The 25,201-nt window shown below is 39.9% G+C and overlaps 1 protein-coding gene across 1 annotated transcript in view; it reads right to left on the reverse strand.

Annotated features, from left to right (window-relative positions):
* LOC137035766 (FERM, ARHGEF and pleckstrin domain-containing protein 1) overlaps window positions 1-25,201 on the reverse strand; it is a 44,826-nt gene that overhangs the window by 6,195 nt on the left and 13,430 nt on the right. The window contains exons 3-21 of the mRNA XM_067409391.1: window positions 23,426-23,530; window positions 23,040-23,082; window positions 22,725-22,803; window positions 22,551-22,648; window positions 21,928-22,042; window positions 20,123-20,270; window positions 19,953-20,048; window positions 19,663-19,829; window positions 18,662-18,730; window positions 18,458-18,530; window positions 15,834-16,011; window positions 8,436-8,575; window positions 8,152-8,241; window positions 5,685-5,815; window positions 5,254-5,335; window positions 4,839-5,076; window positions 4,115-4,314; window positions 2,154-2,243; window positions 1,993-2,075 (exon numbers count right to left, since the gene is read on the reverse strand). Coding sequence (XP_067265492.1) covers window positions 1,993-2,075; window positions 2,154-2,243; window positions 4,115-4,314; window positions 4,839-5,076; window positions 5,254-5,335; window positions 5,685-5,815; window positions 8,152-8,241; window positions 8,436-8,575; window positions 15,834-16,011; window positions 18,458-18,530; window positions 18,662-18,730; window positions 19,663-19,829; window positions 19,953-20,048; window positions 20,123-20,270; window positions 21,928-22,042; window positions 22,551-22,648; window positions 22,725-22,803; window positions 23,040-23,082; window positions 23,426-23,530 — 2,225 coding nt within the window. The remainder of the gene's footprint in view (window positions 1-1,992; window positions 2,076-2,153; window positions 2,244-4,114; window positions 4,315-4,838; window positions 5,077-5,253; window positions 5,336-5,684; window positions 5,816-8,151; window positions 8,242-8,435; window positions 8,576-15,833; window positions 16,012-18,457; window positions 18,531-18,661; window positions 18,731-19,662; window positions 19,830-19,952; window positions 20,049-20,122; window positions 20,271-21,927; window positions 22,043-22,550; window positions 22,649-22,724; window positions 22,804-23,039; window positions 23,083-23,425; window positions 23,531-25,201) is intronic.

Raw genomic sequence — 25,201 nt, forward strand, 5'->3', positions numbered from 1 at the left:
TCAACAAATTTGTCTCTCCCCTGTTAGTCTCCTACACTATTTATGTTGCAGCACTTCCAGGTTCTACGTTAAGACGCTGACTCATTATTTGCTGGCTCCTGCATCAGCATCACACATGTGTCGTGCTGCTCACGTGATCAGCGTCGGCCAATACTGAGCTGACGTTCGGACGTAAACACGGAAGCTCTACAACGTGAATATCGTAGGAGAATGACAGTGGAGAGACGAATTTGTTGAATAAAGTCATTATTTAAATTTTTTCTTTGTGCACAAAAAGTATTCTCATCACTGCATAACATTAAGGTTGAAACACTGTAGTCACGTTAACTATTTTAACAATGTTTTTACTACTTTTCTGGACCTTGAATGTAGGGGTTGCACGGACTAGTCGACTAAGCGACTTTAATGCTCTGCCATGACACTTGGCATCGACTAGTCGCTGGTAATGGCCTATAGAGGGCGTAACAGGATAAAAAAATCTTTGAAGTCCACATTTAGGCTCCATATCCTACAGTTAATGACAAATAACTGCATACTCCGAGAGCACTCCACAAGATATGTTTGATTACCATCTGGATGCTCGATATTGATCGGGTGAATGCATGTTTTAAACAGCTTATTGCACAGTTAAGTTAGTCGCCTTTCTGAACTGGACTGCTACACACACTACACACGCGCACATCATGTGCAGATAGATTATGTGCATACAGAATCATTCAGTAGTGCAGAAATGTATTGTCAACACACTGTTCCGTGATTTATCAACAGGGTTGGGGAGTAAAAGAATACACGTAATGGCGTTTCGTAATCAGGATACAAAAATCCAGTAACTGTAATTCGTTAGTTAATGTCAAAAACATAGTAATCAGATTACAGTTACATTTTGAAAAAAGGGGGGATACTATCAGGATTACAATCGTTTCATTTAAAACTAAATAAATCATTATTTTGCCATAATAACACATTGATTATACAGTATTTCCTGGTTCTGTTGCTAGTGAAGATTCACGTGAGCCCCCAGCTGGTGCATGCGCAAATAACACCCGTCTACAATCTCCTCAGATGCAGATTGAATCACTGCTGCTAGTTGAAATGACGCAAACTCTGCCTTCCAGCTACAAAAACACCTTTATCAAAACACTAAAAAATAATCTGTAATACCATACTGTAGCCACTAGATGTCTTAATAGCCCTTTATATATATATATATTCAAGTATTCTGTGTTTTCCCAAGTTGTGGAAATGAGACATGATTGCTTATTTTTAATAGGTTTTAAAAGTAACCAAAATGCTAAACATTAAAATTAAAGCAGAACAAACATAAACAGAAATGTTTGATCTGAGCTTGTTCAGTTTGTTTATGATCTGATGTGACTTTTATATTTTTAAGCTCTAAACAACAACAACAATAATAAAATTGCAATAGATAATTTATCAGATTTGTAAAATATTTTTTATCGTTGAGACCCATTCAAAAGTATGGAACGTGTAAAATTTAAGAACTTGCAGAAATTGAGAATAAATAATTAAATTTAAATTTAAAAATGCAATTTATTTATAGTAAAGTCTCTTTCTTATATATATATATATATATATATATATATATATATATATATATATATATATATATATATATATATATATATATGACCTTAAAGTAATCCAAAAGTAATCAGATTACATTACTGTCATATTGTGGTACTTGGATTACGTTGCTGAATACTTTTTTTATGAAGTACTTTGTAACTGTAACAGAATACATTTTTAAAGTAACCCTCCCAGGCCTGTTTATCAATAAAATAGCTTAGAACCTGAAGAGTTCTAGCATGTATTTCTTAGTAACTAAAACCCACAGCTTCCCTATTAGCTCTCTCACAGTTGTGACTAGCTTTCTGTGACTAGTTTCTCCAACAATGCATCGTACTATAGTAGTTAAGCAGCGGGAATGCACTCGATGACACACAGACACTGCGAATGACCCTTAAGCATTACCATGCGGCGACCACCAGTGACTGCTGCTGCACCGTCAGGGTGAAGGAGTGCGGGACGCCCCACTCATCCTCACTCTCCCGGATCTGAACACAGAAACACACACCCAGTCTGTTTCTCATGGCTGATCATTAACATCTGCACAAAGACGGGTGAGTTCTTACTGTCATGCCGCGTAGAGGAAGTTGTCTGTGCACTGTGAACCGATTGGCTGAAGTTATTCCTCGAGTGCTGTACAACAGGACATCATTGAACTGGCTCCACATAGAAAGAGAAAGAAGAGTTCATCAGAACGTAAAGAGTTTAGTGTTAGGTGGTTCATTTCCTCAGCTATATTTTTAATTTAGTCTTAAGGTCCTTTCACACCAAGAACGATAACTATATCGATAACTATATTTGCGTCCACAGCAACGAACGATAACGGTCTGTTAATTCGCTCACGCACTGCGGTTTCAAAGTGTGTACAACATGTTTTTGCTGTTCTTGTTGCACTTACACAGCTTTAACCAGCAGATGTCCTCAGCATGCTATGTTTCGAATGAATAGCTAGTGTAATCGATCTAATCTAACAGTGAATTTAGCTGACGAAGTCAATATAGTGGAATAAAAACAACGCCTAGTCTTTTTTACAGCAATTTCAAAGAAAGCACGACAATGTTGTCGAAACTAGCGCTGGATACCAGAGGTCATTTTATTTTACACTGTTCACTAGCCTGCCATAATGATCTCATGTATGACCGGTATGACCGATTGTTTTCCATATACATTTTCTTTAAAGTATTCTTGAAAAGGGGGTTTGACTTTTTCTGGACCTCGGCGATGAACTTCTCCTCAATGTCGTCTGCCCTTTTAAATGCCCTTAAATTAGTATGGATACTGATTGGCTGTCAGTGTTTTATCGTTCAACAGCTGGGAAAAAAAATGTTCAGTGAGTGATCCCAATATCGTTTCTCTATATCTCATTATTGTTATAGCTGTGGTGTGGACAGTGCTATTCTTTTATATTTAGAACGATTTTTATAACTATATCTTTATCGTTATCTTTATAAGCCTCGTTTCCACTGAAATTACCTGGAACAATTTGTCCCAAGAACTTTTTTCCAGGGAACTTTTCCCCCCAGACCTGATTCTGTCTGCGTTTCTATCGTGGTCTAAAGTACCGTGAAGAAGAGTCTGGTGAAATAGGACTGTGCACGACTTTTCAGTTCCCCTCTGGATTTTGTCCTCCACATATAGGCTTAATAAAGCCAGAACCTCGTCATCGGTCCATCAGTCGAACTCCATTGTTGATTCAAATAGCAAACAACTCTTACTGCACACCGCAACAGACTTTTAAAAAGGGTGGTTGAAATAAAATGCTGAGTGAACACAGCCAATCAGCATGTTCAGCGCCCAGGTCCCACCCCCGAAAGTTCCTGAACTTTGGAAAAGTATGTCCTCGTGAGCAGGGACTTTCTGAGGGGGAAATTTTTACCCAGAACTTCATTTAGACCCTGGTCCCTGTGGTCGAAACACACAAAATATCACCCCAAAGTCCCTAGTTCCTGGGGAAAGTTCATGCGGTGGAAAAGTGGCTATAGTTATCTTTCTTGGTGTGAATGGGACTTTAGTCTTAGTCCTGTGTCAAATATACTTTTGAGTTTTTATCATATTTAAATCAACCTGTTTTTAGGTTTAGTCGACTAAACATCTAGTCTAGTTTTAGTCAATGAAAACTTCACATTTTCATCATGCTGCATAATGGATAAATTGATAGTTATGATTATATTCAAAATTATAGTCAACAAAAAAATTACTGACTTGTGAACAAAATTAACACTATAGTAGTATAGGCCTTGGGTTAGTTATATAGTTATTGTAATTATCCTAATTTCTAATTCTGAAGGTTCTGAAAGTAGGTTTTTTTCACAGTGATGCCACAGAACTACCATTTTTGGTTCCCCAAAGAACCTTTAGAGATCAGTTTTTAGAACATTTTAATGATCTGAAGAACCTTTTGTGGAATGGAAAGTTTCTTCATGGAACCTTCACTGCCAATAAAGAACCTTTATTTTTAGAAGTGAATGGGAAGTCTCTTCCATCAAATAAACATAGACGTGTGTGCATGTGTACAGTGAAATCTCACCAGGAAGAACATGCGCTGTTGAAGGCCTTTCCCGGAGAGTTTGCTGAGGCAGCCCAGTCTGATGAGCTGACGTCCCGCCGTGGCCAGACGCTCAACACCAGACACATCCTTCTGAAGTTCCAGGAGTTTCTGATAGTTCTCCATCTCCACCAGACCAGGATGAAGCACAGCCTCCAGTTCACACACATCGTCCAATGCAGCTAGAACACACACAAGCACAAATATACACACACATTAACGTTACAAACATTTCTGTTTCAAATATATCCTGTTCTTCTCAACTTTTTATTCTTCGGTAAAAACACAGTATCGTGGTTTCCACAGAAATATGAAGCAGCACAACTGTTTCTGAAGGATCATGTGACACTGAAGACTGGAGTAATGATGCTGAAAATTCAGCTTTGATCACAGGAATACATTACTATTTTACTGTATATTCACATAGAAAACAGCTACTTTACATTATAATAATATTTTAAATACTTTTTTATTTCAAGCTTATTTTATTTATTATAACTTCAATATAGGTCAAATTTAAAATGAAATACAGAAAACTTGTAAGGGTTCAAAAACTTTCTAGCACCCAGATGTGAACTTCCCATTTACAGTACTTTTACTGTTCTTCAAATGTTTGGCCATTTTAAAATAAGCACCTGTCTTCAGGGAACATGTTTCATCACTGTTTTCTCTAAAACTCCAGCTTTGTCAGAAGCGTGTCTCTCACCTCTGCAGTGGCTGTAGTCGGTGTGTGTTGGCGGCTGGTGTTTGCAGAGTCTGTCCAGGATCTGTCTGTAGTGCAGCAGGCGATGCAGAGGACTCAGCAGAAAGACGTTTAATGGAATGTAACACACCTTCTGCAGCTCAAACTCACGGTACACGTGCTCCAGCCGTCGGGACGCAGCGCACGCTCTCTCCAGCGCATACACACACTCTGAGCTCATCTGCAGCTGAGCTGAGAGAGACTGAAGGAGGACAAGCACACAAAACTGTCACTAACAGGACTGAGAACACGGCATCTGCTCAACACACACACATGCACGCACACACACACACACACACACACACACACACACACACACACACACACACACACACACACACACACACACACACACACACACACACACACACAGAATCACCTTGAGGTGCTGTATGGTTTTTAGCAGCAGGTCTCCTACATGCTGGAAATCTCCTTTATCCTGCATACTGCAGGGGCCTTCCCTAAAATACATTACAAACACATTGTTTGTGGTTAACAGGAGAAAGGAAGTCAGGTTCGGAAGGACATGATGGTGAGTAAATGATGACCCAGTGTACAGTGTAACACTTAGTTTCTGAGCAATGGTCTGGTTTGACCAGCAGGTGGCAATCATAACAGACTGCAGACAAATTATGTTTCCTGATTCTGCAGAGTTTAGCTCTAAACCTGGTCTGTGTGTGTGTGTCTCACCACAGTGATAGTCTCTCTTTGAGCTCCTGGAACAAGTGTGTGTGTGTGTGTGTTTCTCACCACAGTGATAGTCTCTCTTTGAGCTCCTGGAACAAGTGTGTGTGTGTGTGTGTTTCTCACCACAGTGATAGTCTCTCCTCGAGCTCCTGGAGGAAGTGTTTGTGGTGGGAATGTAGCGGCTTATAGGTGGAGCTCAACAGTGTCTTCAGAGTGTCAGGAACACAGTCCTCTTTATCCAACACTCCCTGAAACTAACACACACATACACACACACACACACACACACACACACACACACACACACACACACACACACACACACACACACACACACACACACACACACACACACACACACACACATCAATCACATTACAGCACAATATCATTCTGTGGTTTGTAGATTGTGATTCCTATTAGTGTGCAGTCCATAATCAATCTACTGTTTTGGTCCTACTTTATATTAGGTGTCTTTAACTACTATGTACTTACATTAAAAACAATAATTGTTAGTTACAGTTTACTTATTGTGTTAATGTTGTATTGCAAAACTTGTGCTGCCATTGATGTGGGATACTGGTAAGGTTAGATCAGGTTTGTAATTTATTAACATACATGCTGGAAAAATTTTACACAGTTTTATAACTGGGAGACGCCATCAGCTCAGGGGACCAGAGAGGCGCCAGCAGCTCAGGGGCCCAAGGAGGATTGAAATTGGAAGCCAGGCTCGGCCACTATGGCCAGGGATGTATGCCCCCCACCCCCACCAAAAAAAAAATTTTGGAAGCGGACTTTGGAGTGGGTTCATGGCCTGGAGAGGGCTTATGGGCTACAGCAGATTCTGGAGTGAACTCTGGAGCGGGCTTGTGGGCCGAAGTGAACTCTGGAGCGGGCTCGTGGGCCGAAGTGAACTCTGGAGCGGGCTCGTGGGCCGAAGTGAACTCTGGAGCGGGCTCGTGGGCCGAAGTGAACTCTGGAGCGGGCTCGTGGGCCGAAGTGAACTCTGGAGCGGGCTCGTGGGCCGAAGTGAACTCTGGAGCGGGCTCGTGGGCCGAAGTGACCTCTGGAGCGGGCTCGTGGGCCGAAGTGAACTCTGGAGCGGGCTTGTGGGCCGAAGTGAACTCTGGAGCGGGCTCGTGGGCCGAAGTGAACTCTGGAGCGGGTTCGTGGGCCGAAGTGAACTCCGGAGTGGGCTCGTGGGCCAAAGTGAACTCTGGAGCGGGCTCGTGGGCCGGAGTGAACTCTGGTGTGGGCTTGTGGGCCGAAGTAAACTCTGGAGCAGGCTTGTGGACTGAAGTAAACTTCGGAGTGAGCTCGTGGGCCGAAGTGAACTCCGGAGCAGGCTTGTGGACTGAAGTAAACTTCGGAGTGAGCTCGTGTGCCGAAGTGAACTCCGGAGCAGGCTCGTGGGCTGAAGTGAACTCTGGAGCGGGCTCGTGGGCTGGAGCAGAATTTACCTCACGGGAACAGACTGGTGAATTTCTCTCACTGGAACAGTGAACTTCTCTCACAGGAACAGACTCTAGGCTGAACTCTCATGAGTGGGTGCTTGAGCTGATTCATGACTAAAGTCTGGGACTGAAGCGGGGTCTGGAAAAAAAAAATTGGAGCAGGCTCTGGAGAACATACTGGAGTGAACTCACAGGAAAGAGAGTGCATTGGACCAGACTGGAATGGAGGAAACTCTGGATTGGACAGGAATGGAGCAGCCTCGAGACTGAAGTCTGGGACTGAAGTGGGCTTGTAACTGGGCCCTATGGCTAGAACGAGCTGGATGGCTGACTCTGAATGTAGAATCTGGAGAGGGGAAAGTTTTTTCAGAGCTACTCGGATGGACATGACAGGAAGATCTACCACTTTTGACATCAGGTCAGCACTGTTGGATACCACTCTAGTTAGGGGAACCTTGAATTTGGTACATGAGGACACAACTGAGTAGGGAGAGCCACACTACCAGAGCACCATATCAAAATAGCATTCAAGATTGTAACTGGAACCACCAACTGGTATCCATGGGGCAACGTGTGGATCCAACCCACTCTAAAACAAATCCATTAACTGGTGGTCAGTCCAGGTTGAAAGATGGCTATATTGCAGGAATTCCTCCACATAGGCTTCAATTGCCCAGCCATTTTGATAGACAAAACACAGAGTCTCTCCCACTGAGTCCATTCTGGTTAAAAGTCAGGATTCGCTGGACCGTTGGGGGGGAGGAAAAAGCTCATAGTGCTATTTTTGTTGTCGTTGTTTTTGGTCTGGTCTTCTGTTAGCAGACAGATGGAGACAACACAGGTAACTTGCACATACACAGTCATTTATTTACAGGTTCAGCATGACAAGCGATGGCAGCAGGTAAGGCAGTGCACTCAGTGATAGTTTGAGACAACTTAGCTTGAACTGAACAGTCTTACTTGGTCTGCAGGTTGCAGAGTGATTGCTTGACAAAGAAGACAGAAGACAGATGAAGACTGACGATGATCTCAGGGCAGGTAAGTAGCGCAGGTAAGTTGTAGCACAAGGTAACAACAATGAGACCAGACATTGTGATGTGTGTGTGTGTATGGAGATCTGATGAAGAGTCATTTACCGCTGTGATCAGCTCCAGGTCCTTCAGGTACGTCCTCTCAGTGCTCAGCAGCTCTTTAGCAATGAAATATGCCTTATCTGCTGGACAGATCTGCACACACACGCATGACATCAGCACAATATAGAACTTCATGAAAAATTACCTTAACTATACTACAGTTCAGTCATGGACATGTTTTATTGTGCATATAAACACAAATACAGTACTATAAGATGACACATTACAATACTCTTTATTGACTGTAGAGTCAGTGACATGAACATGTGTTGATACACAGATCTCACCTTCCTCCTGTTGTCCTCCTCATCATCAGTGCGTATGGCACCACTGTCATTCAGCATGGGCGAGATGAGAGGAGACGGCGTCGCTCCTCTACAGTCATCAGCATGACCATTAACTAATGTGACCGAAGCACACGTCACCTCTGAGAGAGACAGACACAGATGAAGATCGTTAGAATAGATCTGAGGAAGATTCCCAGTATATTTATTGTTTCAGTATGTGATGGGTGCTTATTTAGCATGCAAATATGCATCAATAACAAAAAGTACCATGATATTACCATGTTTTTTTTTAGGATATGAACCATGGGAATGGAGTACCATGTGAATACCATGGTGATTATACAAAATAATGATTTTTATCAAAATTGTTGTATCATGGTATTGTCATAGAACTCTTGATTAACAATTGAGTCTAAATGGGTAAAAAATTAAATAAATAAAGTGTGGATGTCTATGACCATGGTCCCTCTAGAAGTGCACTTCCCACTAAAATCTACTCCTACAGTTTTTTTTTTTGTTTGTTTGTTTTTTTTCTCTCTAAGTACTTGCCCAAATCCGCCTCTTGTGTTTCCTTAGAGCAGTGCAGTCATGATGAATGAAGCAGCTGTGAGTGAAGCCATATACACTACCAAACAAAGGTTTGGACACGTTTCTCACAAGCTTAAAGCTCTCAAAATAAAAGTTTGAAATGGATAAGTTAGGCCCCACTTCTGAAAAGAAGTACACTTTAGCATACTTACCATAACTTAGTACTTACTACAGAAATAATATACTTGCGGTTACATACTTTACTGTTATTACTATAGTAACTACATGTATAATGCGTAATAAGGACACAGTAAAATATACTTAAGTGTGAACTGAGTGGAATGTTTTCGGACACTTAAATCGCATGTTAAAAGCAAATGTATTACAGTTTAACCCTCTGGTGCTTTTCGGTCATTTTTGACAGAAACATTTTATGTTTTGTTTTGTTTTGTTTTTAGCATTTTTTACTTCATTGGAATGGTACGATACTTGGTAAAGGTTTTGGCACTTGCTATGAAAGTTTAAATGGTCCTGAAAAAAATGGTCACACTTGTGCTCCTCAAAGTCAAAAATGAGCGCATGGAAATGAATGCGAGACAAACTTCATCTAGTGGAAGCGTTTGGTACTGCAGCCAAACAAAATCTTACTGAAAGCTCATTTTTTGAGATATCAAGCTCTAATCTGGAACACAACTTTAGATTTATGGCTTTGACTTTCTTGAAAAATCAAAAATGTTTTTTTTTTTTTTTATATAAAGTTAATATAAAATTGAAAATAGTATTTTTGTGCATTTTTCATAACAATAAACATAAAATTCTGTAATTTTTTAATTTTATAATTAAGTCCGTCCTCTAAAGCATTTAAAATTTATGAGTTTAAGTTGGAAATTTCATTTTCAGGTCTATGCTCAAAAAGTGAATAAATGGTTTATAACTATATCGTAAATATAATTTAGTACCATAAAATCCCCTAAAAATACAAAATATTAAATAAAAAAACATTATTGAACTAAAATATAGTACATTCATTTCACTGAAATAGAGTGCTTTTTTAACATAAGTAGGACTTGAGTTCATCTTTATATGTAATTTTATAATTCTGTTGTCTGTGAGATATAGCTAAAATTACTGCTGAATGAACTGAAAAACATTTGATAAATTAAAATATACTTTAATGTCATTTCTATTAAAACTTGTGTCATGTATTTAAATATATTTGTAATAATTAAACATTTGTAATGATAAAGTTGCAATTTTGTAAATATATAACGTATAATTTAACCTTTTAAATTTCACCCCTAAAAGAAAAATATTTTTCTCAAAATTCTTATTATTGGACACCTTCCTGCAGGTCATTTGAGGTCATATATATATATATATATATATATATATATATATATATATATATATATATATATATATATATATATATATATAAAATGACCTCAAGCGGATTTTTGTCAAAAAATAAAAACTTTAAATGTAATAATCAAGTACTTTACATGTGCTTTAGTATGTTAGTCAACACAACAAAATAAGTGTACTTTTTTAAAGCACGACTGTTAAACTATAATGCTTTAAATGTACTTTAAAGAAAAAAGTTTAATTTGTTTTTACAAAGTGCACTGAGTGAATGTGCAGAAAGAACAGAGCTGGAATCAAAGAAGACGCTCAAATATAAGAGAGTTTTGGTTTGTTTCACATTTTGGTCACTACATTATTGCCATATTTCCATTTGTGTTATTTCATACTTTTGATTTCTTGAACATATGAAACATTTTCTAATAATAAGGAACATGTCCAAAGTTGTAACTACTGTACATACAACACAAACTCATCCATGTAAACCATTCACACGACATAAACAATGCATACTACATCATACATACACGTACATAAAACTAATGCATGTATACTGCACTTCATATACATACATGTGCTGACAGAGAGCGAGACATGCGTTGTGCAGCCACAGACAGCAAGGAGGAGGCTGGGGGTGTGAGGGGGTGGGATTATGACAAATATTAGCTTCATAAGCTTAAAAAACAATTGCTGAGTCTTAAAAGGCCAACTGTAACTTTATTGACACTAGTGCACAAAATACATTGTTAAAAAGTCTATGTGGTTCATAAAGAGCAGCAGAACCAAAGGTCATTGAGAAGAAACAGGCAGGAAACATCAGAACAGAGAATAAGCTTGAACAGTGCTGAATGAGACAGAGGAGGAGCGGGAACGGCTATGTTCAGAATAGCATCTAACATACTGCCATACTTGTTTTGCAGTATGCAGCATGGTTATTGTATGCAGTGTCCATTTTTTGTATGCATGCAATACTTGAATAATGCAGTAATGTGCAGTATACAACAGCACATATACTTTATTGTACAATTTCCGATGTAAAAAATGAACTGGATGTAATAACATCTTTTTGTTTTTGATTTTTTGATCAGACTGACCAAATGTAAGATATTTTTACACACAATTAGTTTATTTTCTACAAGACTTAGGGTACAGTATGTGCCAGCTGTATGTAAATGTTTGTTGCATAGTTCATTCTTCATATACTTCATGTTTCATATACTATTTTTCTAAGTAGTAAGAAATGTACAATGTGCAGCACGCAGTATGCTTGTATTCCATTCTAAACATAGCCATTGTGTGAGAAAGATCATCAACATGTCATTCACACAAATCAACAGCAGGTGGCGTGATTTTTCTCAGGCCATGAAGCTGATGGAATCATTTGAAAACAATCCTGGTGTATAATTTGATCATTGTGTGAACAAACAAAAGAAGATCAGTCATGTCACAAACATACAAAAGGATATTCAAATTTTCATGTGTGAAAATTTCCCAGAATGCACTGCTTTTCAGCTTTTGTCGAAATAGAACAGCCATAGGAAGGGAGAGCATGCAGCCCAGCATTTAAAAACACCAGTAGTTACAAAGATTCATTCATTCCATTTTAAATGCCAGCAGAAAACATAACAAGCATTTATTGATCGGAAATGACAAGGATGACAAGCTTAAGCTGTTTCAGAGAAAAAAACAAAACAAACCAAAAAACAGGTATAAACCAATGGTGAATATCAGCCAATAGTGCAGTGATATCAAAGCTAAATGAGAAATCAGGCAGGGATTAGAAACACTTGTGCTAGGTGGCATTATCATATTGTTTTTTCCTGAATTTTTGGAAAAAAATCTCTACAACTGGTATGCAATTTCTGTAAAATATCAGTAAAAACCTAAATTAAATGGCCTTTCTAATCCCTGCTCAAGGATAAAAGTTAAACCCATAGGCAAGGTAAGGTAGAGGTGCTCAGGGAGGGCAGGAGAGTGAAACACAGTGAGACGCAGACACTTTCTCTCTATAGACCGAACCATCACACAGCTTAAAGGGTTAGTTCACCCAAAAATGAAATTTCTGTCATTAATTACTCACCCTTATGTCGTTCCTTCATCTTTGGAACACAAATTAATATATTTTTGATGAAATCCGAGGGTTTCTGAACCACACATAGGCAGCAACGTCATTGCACATTTTGAGGCCCAGAACGGTACTTAAGACATTGTTAAAATAGTCAACGTGACTGCAGTGGTTCAACCTTTATGTTATGAAGTGACAAGACTACTGTTTTAACCATGTTTTTACTACCTTTCCGGACCTCAATAGTGCAATGACATTGCTGCCTATGTGAGGTTCAGTAACCTCTCAGATTTCATCAAACATATCTTAATTTGTGTTCCGAAAATGAATGGGGGTGTGAAAAGACATGAGGGTGAGTAATTAATGACAGAAATTTCATTTATGGGTGAACTAACCCTTTTTTAGGGACAGTTCACCCAAAAATGAAAGTTCTGTCATTGCTCACCCTCATGTCTTCCCAAACCCATATAACTTTATACTTCCGTTGTATTCTAAAAGAGCAGTGTGAACATTCTTCAGAATTTTTCATTTTGAGTTCCATGGAAGAAAATAAAAGTCCTACATGAAGGTGAGTAGCCTATATAATGACATATAATTTCATCACCTGAAATCTCTTACTGACAAATACATTCATCACAATTCTGACACAACAGGACAAAAAAACCTTATATTCAAAATGCTTACATTTAAATCTACCTAATTAAAAATCATGCAGGATTTAATAAGATACCATTAAAAATGTCAAATCTCTGAGTCTGCTGGTTTCTCGCAGTAAACAGAGATATTTACCAGGCTCAGGCAGAATGAGAAATGAGCCACACAATGAAGACCATGATATAAAGCTCTTTTGCCAAAGCTCAAGATGAGTGAAACTTCAAAAATCACACTGTCCTTTAAATGATTCATTGAAGATCAGCTGCGAGTGCCAGCACACATATACAAATGGCAAATTGATGCTTAAGAATATTAATGAAGATGAAACTCTACACCAGGGGTAGCCATCCCTGCTCCTGGAGGGCTACCATACTGCTCCAACCCCAATCAAACACACCTGAACCAGCTAAACAAGGTGTTCAGGATTATTTGAGAATAACAGGCAGGTGTGTTGGAGCTGGGTTGGAACTTAAGTCTGCAGGAAGGTAATCTGCAGGAGCAAGGTTGGGTACCACTGCTCTACACCAGGGGTTCACAAATCCGACCCTCGGGATCCACTTTCCTGCAGAGTTTAGCTCCAACCTTAATCAAACTTAACTGTACCAGCTAATCAGGGTGTTTAGGCTTATTTGAAAATAACAGTAAGGTGTGTTGGAGCTGGGTTGGAACTGAAGTCTGCAGGAAGGCAGTCTGCAGGAGCAAGGTTGGGTACCACTGCTCTACACCAAGGGTTGTCAACTCTTGCCCTCAGGATCCACTTTCCTGCAGAGTTTAGCTCCAACCTTAATCAAATTCACCAGCCTATAACTTTCTAGAAGTCCTTCAGATCTTCATTAGCTTGTTTGGGTGTGTTTGATTAAGGTTGGAGCAAAACTCTTCAGGAAGGTATACCTAGAGGGCCAGAGTTGAGAGGAATGCTACACATGCTTCTATGACAGGGGTGGGCAACTCTAGCCCCTGAGATCCACTTTACTGCAGAGTTTAGCTCCAACCCTAATTAAACACACCCAAACAAGCTAATCAAGGTCTTCAGGATTACTAGAAAGCAACAGGCAGTTGAGTTTGATCAGGGCTGGAACTAAACTCTGCAGGAAATTGGATCTCGAGGACCAGAGTTCTAAAAGTACAACAATCATTTCAAATGTAAGATCCAAGTTCTATTTCCTAACATTATTAAAAAGTCTAAATGTCAAAAGTAATGATTTATGGATTTGTGTTCCTCATAAAGGCGAGGCATGAAGGCCCCATAAACTGTTCTCCCTCAAACTCTTTCATATTACAGCCTCACCATTAACAACCCTTAAAAGCCAGGGTGGAATGATGAGTTGATGTTGAAGCCCAGATTAAACTCTAAGACTAAACCTAACCCAAACATCTGATTGGTCGACAGGAAAGTTGCTCCAGGACCAACAAGGATGTGGATCTAGGAACACATCTTACTTGGCAAAATCATGGTTACATCTACCTGTTATGGCTCCTTGCATGTTTCCAACTCAGAGATTCTGAAATTACTCCAGGGAGTGACAACATCACTCTGAGTTTCTGAATTATCCCAGATTATTGCAGCATCAGAACTGTGAGTGTTCTGTGCAGAATTTGGCACAACAAAAGTCCCCTCTTACTCAATACAGAGGCTGGATACAATCACTTACAGCAGAACTGTACAGAGTTTTGCCTCAAGAAAGGGAAGAATATCCACCTTGTCACACAGCTAAGGCCGTCTCAGGTTATAGGAAAAGAAAACTCAGTGTGGCATGGCCGAGAAGCACACCACAATGAAGTTTTCATGCTAGCTTGCTAGCAGTTAAACACTTGCATCCCTTCCTCATCGCTGAGGTTCACACACCCTCCTTCATCATCAAGATCGTCCAGCTGCAAGCTTCCGAAGGAGTACTTGTTTCTGGGTAGGGGGGACGAACTACGGGCGGCTTGGTTTTCAAACCCTAGTGACTGGCTGCAGGAGCCAGTAGACTCCGCCTCCTCAGAGTCGCTAGTGTCTGTGCCACTACTGGTGGAGCCATCAATCATCTGCACAGCCCCAAAGCGTCGGTGCGGGGAGCTTGGCTTGAGATTGGCCTTGCCAGGAGGCGTGAGGCCGTTGGCCAGCATTCGACGCTCCAACATGGCCATTCTCTCAGAACGGGAGAGAACAGGAGGGTGGGGCTGATTCAAGATGCGCGTGTTTCTTTCTAACTGGCTAACGGTGTTCTGGGATTTATTTGCAGAACGATTCATAATTGGGGAGCAGCTACTAAAAAGTCCACCCCTTTCCTCCCGTCCTGCTTTTGAACTAATGCTCCACCCGGGGTGTCCATTATACTGGGTGTGGCTTAGTGAGCTGGTCCTGTGAATTGAGGAGGGGGCGGGGCTAGTGGTCAGGCTCCTGGTGCCTGTGTGGTGGTTTATGGGGCTTTTTGCAGCCAACTCTTCCAATAGTGCGCTATGAAGCGGCCCACGTACCCTGCCTCCAAAAAATGATGACTCAAAAATGTTAGCACTTTGATTTGGAGAGGAGGGGCTGGGATAGCTGTGGGCAGGGCTTTCGGCTTGGCTTACTGGGGAAAGAGACGGAGACTCTTTCTGCCTGAACTTGCCCAAGTATCTGTCCTGCTGATGTGTCCAGTGCAAACCAAACCCTGTGCAATAAGCGCTGTCACTGTTGCCATCACGTGTGTGTGAGTGTGACCTGCTGACCCGACCTCTGACTTCCTGTTCACTAAACTCTGCATCACTGCAGTCAATATAAGGAATGGATGAGCTGCTGCCTTTAGCTGCGCGGGACGCCAGACCTGCTCGATCGATGGGGGACTGCTTAGCTGCCTGACTTCTGCTGTCCTCTTTAATGGGGTACGTTTGGTCACTGCATCCGTTGCGCTGAGTTGACGGGGAGGAGTTTCCACATGGTCTTAACACCGCAGAGTCTTCAGAGCTTACTAAAAATGAGCCATCCCAGCTCTGCTTGACAGCCTGAGAGAGGAAGAGACAAAGATAAAAGTCTTCCATTAGTGCCTAAATATTACAGCTTCTGGAAGATTCTGGGTTTGTACAAATTATGGTATACGATTACCACAAAGTAACCGGCATTGTCATTTATATTAATGCACTTACAATGGAAGTCTAGCATTGCAGAAGGTGCAGAAGCAGAAACTATTATTTAAGTTTAATTAATTAACTGCCCTTTTAGGGTGGAACTACTTGCAGTTTTGCCAAGTCCATGGTTTTGCAGTGGATTTGGTCTATTTTTACACTGTTGTCGTGGGTTGTTTTTTAGTCCACTGGTTGAAGCAACCCTCCTTCCCCCACCATCTATTTTTACCCCCCGAAAATTTTACTGGGGAACATCCCCCATCCAGAACGCGAGTGGGCTAGTTTTGCCTGTGATTGGGTGGATTTTGAATAACAATAGGGCTGGTTTTGTTACTCAAACCTGGCAACCCTGACTTCTCGTCTAGGTGGATGAACTTCTGGTTATGCCAAAACTTCTGGTTATGGGTGGAGTTTACATTATGGGAATAGTTACATCATGTCCCTTTCTTGCATCATTGCCAGGACTAGATTATTTTTTAAGTAAGTGACATGTCAAGGCCAAGTATGGTAACCCATACTTGGAATTTGTCCTCTGCATTTGACCCATCCAGTTAGTGCACACACATTGGAAGTAGTGAGCGGTGAAAACACTGCAAACTGTGGACACCCCATAGAGCAGCCATTTTTTTGCTGTGGCACCTAGGGAGTATTAAAACTGGACCAGTGGGATCATTGCCCTGTGGCATCCAAAGCTTCAGGCTATGTAGTTGAATGCCAGGCCCTTAAGCCAAAGGAGTCTGAACAAGAGGCTCCTCAGTACATATAGTGCAAACTGAACACTAGTTCAGTTCACGGTTCATTTGTTTTACTTTATTATTTTTATTATTTAATATAAATCATGCTAATTTTAAGGTGCATTCAGTAGTTTTTTGTATGCTTTGTGTTAGACCAGGGGTGTCCAATCCTGCTCCTGGAGGGCCACTGTCCTGCAGGGTTCAGCTCCAACCCCAATTAAACACCTGAATCAGCAAATCAAGGTCTTACTAGGCATACTAGAAACTGCCAGGCAGGTGTGTTAAGGCAAGTTGGAGCAAAACTCTGCAGAACAGTGGCCCTCCAGGACTGAGTTTTGACACCCCTGTGTTAGGTACTTCACTGCCATCTATTGACATGGATCAAACAAGATGCAATGTGGGCATCACTACTCAGTATTTTCCCCCATCAACAAATCTTTCCAAATTTTGTATTCTCTACCAATGTTTTTTCTGAGAAACACAATGTATTTCCTTAATGTGTACAACTTTTTTAAATTAGCACCAACCTAGTGAATGCACATTTAATATGTATCTCCATCTATCCATCCATTCAGAATCAAAGTTTTTTGATAATTTACTCACGCCATGGCATCCAACATGTATATGTCTTTCTTCAGTTGAAAAGAAATTAAGGTTTTTGAGGAAAATATTTCAGGATTTTTCTCCATATAGTGGACTTCAACGGCTACCAATGGGTTGAAGGTCCAAATTACTGTTTTAAATGCAGCTTCAAAGGGCTCTACACGATCCCAGACAAGGAATAAGGGTCTTATCTAGTGAAATGATCTGTCATTTTCTAAAAAAATAAATTAAAAAATATGTGTATATATAAAATTTACATACACAAATGCTCATCTTGCACTGCTCTGTGATGCTCCACGCATTATGTAATCATGTTGGAAATGTCATATGTGACGTAGGCGGAAGTACCGATCCAGTGTCTACAAAGTGAACACGCAAAACTAAGTCAAACGGCCTTTAAAAAAAGGTAAAACATCGATGTTGGACGATTTTGGAGTTTGAGGAGGAAATGAGATGGAGTTTTTCGGGATACCGGGGTACTTGCGCTTTACATCACGCATGACCTTTCCAACATGATTATGTAATGTGTGGCACATCGAAGAGCAGTGGAAGATGAGCATTTGTGCTTAAAAATTATATATACATAATATATATAATATATTAGGAAAGACCCTTAATCCTCGTCTGGGATTGTGTAGAGCCCTTTGAAGCTGCATTGAAACTGACATTTGGACCTTCAAACAGTTGATAGCTGTTGAAGTCCACTATATGGAGAAAAATCCTGAAACGTTTTCCTCAAAAACCATAATTTCTTTTTGACTGAAAGAAAGAAAGACATGAACATCTGGGATGACATGTGGGTGAGTAAATGATCAGGAAATTTTAATTCTGAAGTGAGCTAATCCTTTAAATTAATTTCTGTGCTAAATTACATTATGCATCAAATGCTTTTAGAGTGAGTTTAAGCTGTATTGAAACCAAAACATCCCTTTAAAACATCTCTCTTAATTGATAATGCCTTGAAAACGTGCATATGTGAAGACACTAACTTGATTTGGCACTTTGTGTTGTGCAGAACGCAGAGGTGACAGGCTACTGTTGTACTGCACTCTACTATGTTTCCTGAAAGAGAAAACAACAAACACACACACACACAATGAACCGCACAGCCTTTCAAGTTTACACTGAATATATCTTAAAGAAATGGCAGTGCTGAACTGCAGACTTTCCATTCATTAAAATAACAGACTCACCTATCAAAGGGCAGTTTTTTAAACTCATTTTCCTTCACATAATCTATCACCTGCTTCTGTGTCCGACCGCTGCAGAGAAGAGAGGGTAATTAGTCCAACTGCATAAGACAACATGTCTCCAAAAGTAGCCAATTAGCTCCCTGTTTTTTCAGAATTAAAGAGTGTATCCTTTCAAAGTATTCCATAGTTAGAAAAGAGTGGCCGCTAAAAAAAGGTTTATTACAGACCAACATTTGTTGTTTTTATTGTTTTGTCAACCTGTCACAATCCAATGCAGGCAGTGCAAATTATACTTGACCTGACATGAAACCTGCAACACGTTACTACTCATTTATCCTAAGAGTCTTAAAGGTACAGAAGCAAAAAAAAAAAAAAAAAAATGTGTTTAATTATACAGAGGGTGGAGAGAGGGTAGAAAATGTTAAAGAAATAATTGTGAGAAAAAATTAAAAAGTAAATGACAAAAAATAAATAAATATCATGATATATGAAAGTTGCTCAAATCAATTTTACCCTTGCAAAAAGAAATAGCACTTTAGCATACTTTTAAAAAGAGTAATTATGGTTAAAAGAATAGACAATTAATTACATGTTAATTGCAATTAAATTAAAATGTATTATAATTAAATTTATATTAAATGCAATTAACTGTACTTTAGAGCGCATGACTTAATTACATATTTATTTATCATTTCATAACTACTTCTATTGTTTCATAATTACTTCTATGAAATTAAAAGAAAAACTTTTAATTTGACATTATTACAAAGTGCACTTTTTAAAATTGTGTTTAAGTGTGTTAAGAAACATCGTTAAAGGTGTACTCTATTTAAGTACACTTAAGTGGCCTTTTATTTCATTAATATATTATCTGCCAGTACATTTTTTTTTTAAGAAAAACACACTGTGAAACACACTGACACTTTTTCACAATTAAGGGTTCACACGACACACAAATACCCACAGATACATTTTTCCAGATGCTTCATCAGATGTCGTACCTGAACCTGAAGGAAGAGCCCCTGCTGAACAGCACTGGTTTAGGTTTGGGTCTGGGCTCCTCAAAGAGCCTGAAGAAGGCATGATACTCCACACAGATCTTCCAAAACATTTTACAGCAGTCCCGACTCGCCATCAAAAACTCCAGAGTATCTTGATTAACGTTCTGCTACAGGACGAGACGGACAGGTTACAAGTGGACGTTATAATGAGAGCCTAATATACTGACACATCCATGCTAAAACAGTAATATACAGCCACATCAATAAGTAGAAACAGAAGTGAGACTCACGCCAGGGTCTGCTCTTAATTTGATGAGAAACCTTCTTCTCTTGAAACTCAGCTTGCGTATTTTAGACCAGTTAAAGTTGTTGATCCTGGTGTGGCCCTGAGTAAAGCACAACTCGTGTCATGTAAAGCACTCTGTTGCTCGTGTGTGTGAGAGTGTGTGACTGCATGTACCTGAAACACGAGGACACCTCCGTGTGCAACAGCCAGGCTGAGCTTGGTTCCTTCTCTGTCTTTAGCAGGATGAAGTCGGATCCCATACATCTCCAGCCTGCACGCCACCTCCAGCAAACGGTAATCTGACTCTGCCGGAGTCTGCCCACTTAAACACACAAACACACAAAGTTAGAACACTGCCTGGTGTTTTGTTGCTATATGTTATACTGTACTTAAAGTGCCCTAATATGCTTTATGTATTCCCTTTCCTGTAGTGAGTAATAATGCTGTTTGTGAATGTAAAAGATCTGCAAAGTTTTAAAGTGCAGATAAATAGAGTTTTTGTCTCTCTAAAGAAAGAAGTGATTCTGAACTGAAACGAGTCGTCAGTAATTCAGTCTCACTTCCTGCTGAACCTACATAGGTTTGAAACACATTTGCATAATGCCAGTCTACGATCTTCATTGGCTGCTGGTGAACTTTGACCCTCAAACATTGTAGTTGTAGCTGAGACTGGAAGAGTTTAGTTTGTGTTGTTCATGTCGCTGTTTTCTGCTGCCAAAGCAAATCCACTTTGATGAGATTGATATGGTAAAACCAACACTATCGTTACTGTTTGTATCACTGTGAATCAAGAGCTGAAATTCAGATATGATCATGAGAGTCTGGTTTCTGACCAATCACAACAGACTGGACCATCTGACCAATCAGAGCAGAGCAGCTCTCAGAAAGGTGGGGTTTATCGAGTCTGAATCCTTTATCGAACCGTTTCAGACACTGAGAGAAAAGAGCTTATGATGCAATTGATATAATGAGACAGAGTCCTGCACGAGTCCTGTTATCCGACAGCAGCACTAATTTAATTCTGTACCTGACCTGACCTGTCTGACATAAAGACTATGACCCGAACTGCACCCGCATTAAATCTACTACAACAGATAGACAAAAATCATTGACTTTCTTATGCAACACAAGCAATCAAACCAGCATTAATCATTCTGAGTTGATGCATTTGAGAAAAATAGAAAAAAAAGTTTTGCCGACATCATGTGAACAATCTGCCCATACAGGCTATTTTGAACAATAAATCACACCACAGGCTATACAGATGGTTAGAGATTTCCATAAATTAAACGATCATACAGCCAAATATGAGCCTTTACTGTCATATAATATCAGGATATTTAAGCGGATTCACTCTGCATTTCCTGAAACTCTGACATGTACACGTTGGTCCTCTAAGCAGCATGAAAAATAAAACTTTCAGTTAAACTGTGAATAGGTAATAGGCAGAAAGTGAGCAAAGAGCGCTCCCTTAATAACGACTGAAGCTGTCAATCACTTCAGTTGCAGTGTGATTGGCTACAATGATCAACACTGTAAATCGCATTGTAAACAGAAACCTTTGACGGTCTTCACACAAGTAAGCTCGGGAACGTTTGAAAGCAGCTGCCTGTCAGTGGGTACCATTTCAAAAATAGTCTTGGCTGTTGGACCCACAGTCGCCCATGCCTATTGATTTGCTATTGATCCACACGTTACATTAAATATTAGCGGTTCAGCCATCGGGTACCAGTCCGTGTGAGAAAATTAAAGTGTTTTGATCTCGGATGTGTGTAAACCTATTGCAAGAGACAGAAACTAAATGAGAAACCTTTAAAATAGCATAATAGCACTTTAAATGGTTAGTTTACCCAAAAATTATGTGTCCTCTGAACACCTGACATTTTATCGGCATATTTCAATCTACAAGCTACAATGCACAATCAAATCAAATAGACTGGTGATGTGTGTGCGTTTGTGTTTTTGTCTGGGAGACTCACATGTGTTTATGGTGGAACTCCATGATTTTGTCCATCAGGGCCATCTGGTCAGGGATGTAGTTGGTGTTAAGCAGATGCTGTCTACACTGAGTTTCCTCAAAATCCCCAATCTCAGCTAAACAACACACACACACACACAAGTGTAACTGACTGAGACAGTGAGAGTGTTACAATAAAATGTCCCCTATTCATGGAAAGTGCCACCATTTTTTCCCCATATTGCCACAATAAGTGGTGTTAGATGCAACACTCCAATCTTCAGCTTGATACAGTGAAGAGACACAAGAGGCTGTGCATTACAGTATTTTTACCAAGGGGTATTGTTAGAATTCATTTCAGCACTAGTAATAATAATTACAGTAAACATTTCTTCTGCCACATACAGTAATAAAGTTCATTAGCCTAACTGTAGGCTCTCAGTTGGCCAGAAACAAAGCAACTGGATGCATTAATGCAGAACTTAACAGTTGTGCAGTCACAAGTGTGTGCTTATTGGCTGTTTTATACCTTTCAGTCTTGCCCATCCAATTAGAACTATTTATTTCAATGAAGGCTATAGCTAGTTACGGCTGCATCAGCTTACACACACATACAGACACTCTCACAAATGAACCGTAACTCACATTGGATGATATGAGACACCAAAAGAGCAGCGCTGGCGTCGCTACAGGTGAGACGTCCGCTGGCCAGATCCTGCCTGACCTGCAGCGCAAACAAGTACCTGAGAGAAAACAGGCGTATTAACACACGTGAGGGATACATGAACACCTCATGTACTGAGCTGACAGAGACCTCACCTGGTCAGCTCCTCCAACAGCAGGGAATGATCAGGGGAGAAGAATTTCACAACAAACCGAAGGACGGTGTGCTTGGGCCCTGGACACACACATTTATATAAGCCTAGCATGAATGTGTTACACTCCCATCATTCAAAAATAGAGACTGCTATGTCTTGAGGAAACCTCAGGGAGATACTAAACTCTTGCATGCACGCACACACACACACACACACACACACACACACACACACACACACACACACACACACACACACACACACACGCACACACACACACACACACACACACACACACAGCAGTGAGGCCTCTTACGTGTGATCTGCTTTCTAATGGGCTTTAGTAAATCCAGCCAAACCTGTGGAGTAGAGCACACAGCAGAGATGAGTACGCCTGTCACACAGATCTTTATATAGGTCTCATACAACACAATCTCAGCTTAGAGTTCATTAAAATACACACACACACTGTAACGAAAAAATTCATAAAGTCCACATTAGACATCAGATAAAATCATTAATGTATGACTTTGACATATCTACAACTATTTTATGCTGAGCTCACTGAGGTCCTACAGCAGCAAAATAAACTATTTAATTATAAGGGTCAGAGAGATGGTGGAAAATGGTCTGTATTTGGCATTTGAAATATGGTCTGTATTTGGCAAAACTTGAAAAACTTGAAAAAAAGCTCTCACTTACCATCCTTCTGTGATGGCTCTGGAACTCCAGGCCAAAGTAATCGCCTTCAACAAGGTTCAGATGCATGCAGACCATCTCAAAGAGAACCCGTCCAGATGATCGATGCTGTTAACAACAGGACACACAGATGATTTTAATAAAAGTCCAATTTAGAAGCAAATAGGCTTGATGCCAAAACCTCTTAATGTGCTGCAAAGGACTATTGAAGGATTTTCAGCATGACTTTTAAAAGACAAACTATTGCATGTTGACTGGACTATTTTATTAATCATTCAGGCACCTTTCAGTAATAACATATCCTTGTGAAAAAGAAGTACACTTCAGCATATCCTTTTAAAAAGAGTACTTACAGGTGCTGGTCATATAATTAGAATATCATCAAAAAGTTGATTTATTTCACTAATTCCATTCAAAAAGTGAAACTTGTATATTATAAAAATTACATTCAAAAATGTGGGGGAGATTCACAAAGAGTGGACTGCAGCTGGAGTCAGTGCTTCAAGAACCACTACGCACAGACGTATGCAAGACATGGGTTTCAGCTGTCGCATTCCTTGTGTCAAGCCACTCTTGAACAACAGACAGCGTCAGAAGCGTCTTGCCTGGGCTAAAGACAAAAAGGACTGGACTGCTGCTGAGTGGTCCAAAGTTATGTCCTCTGATGAAAGTAAATTTTGCATTTCCTTTGGAAATCAGGGTCCCAGAGTCTGGAGGAAGAGAGGAGAGGCACACAATCCATGTTGCTTGAGGTCCAGTGTAAAGTTTCCATAGTCAGTGATGGTTTGGGGTGCCATGTCATCTGCTGGTGTTGGTCCACTGTGTTTTCTGAGGTCCAAGGTCAACACAGCCATATACCAGGAAGTTTTAGAGCACTTCATGTTTCCTGCTGCTGACCAACTTTATGGAGATGCAGATTTCATTTTCCAACAGGACTTGGCACCTGCACACAGTGCCAAAGCTACCAGTACCTGGTTTAAGGACCAGGGTATCCCTGTTCTTAATTGGCCAGCAAACTCGCCTGACCTTAACCCCATAGAAAATCTATGGGGTATTGTGAAGAGGAAGATGCGATATGCCAGACCCAACAATGCAGAAGAGCTGAAGGCCACTATCAGAGCAACCTGGGCGCTCATAACACCTGAGCAGTGCCACAGACTGATCGACTCCATGCCACGCTGCATTGCTGCAGTAATTCAGGCAAAAGGAGCCCCAACTAAGTATTGAGTGCTGTACATGCTCATACTTTTCATGTTCATACTTTTCAGTTGGCCAAGATTTCTAAACATCCTTTATTTGTATTGGTCTTAAGTAATATTCTAATTTTCTGAGATACTGAATTTGGGATTTTCCTTAGTTGTCAGTTATAATCATCAAAATGAAAAGAAATAAACATTTGAAATATATCAGTGTGTGTGTAATGAATGAATATAATATACAAGTTTCACTTTTTGAATAGAATTAGTGAAATAAATCAACTTTTTGATGATATTCTAATTATATGACCAGCACCTGTATTACAGAAATATTCTTTAAAAGAATATACTTAAGTGTGACTGAATGTAATGTTTTTGGACACTTAATCGCTTGTTAAATGAAATTACATAAAAAATAGGTTGCACTTTATTTTACAGTACGTGCACTTTCAATGTACTTACAGTGTACTTACCAAGAAAGTACTGAGTAATATAAGATAACTACATGGGTTAAGATTAGGTTTAGGGCTAGGTTTAGGACTAGTACCTAGTTATTCCCCAGTTATTGTAATTACTACAAGTC

Source organism: Chanodichthys erythropterus, chromosome 14 (assembly GCF_024489055.1).
Source record: "Chanodichthys erythropterus isolate Z2021 chromosome 14, ASM2448905v1, whole genome shotgun sequence".
Classification (NCBI taxonomy): Eukaryota; Metazoa; Chordata; class Actinopteri; order Cypriniformes; family Xenocyprididae; genus Chanodichthys; species Chanodichthys erythropterus.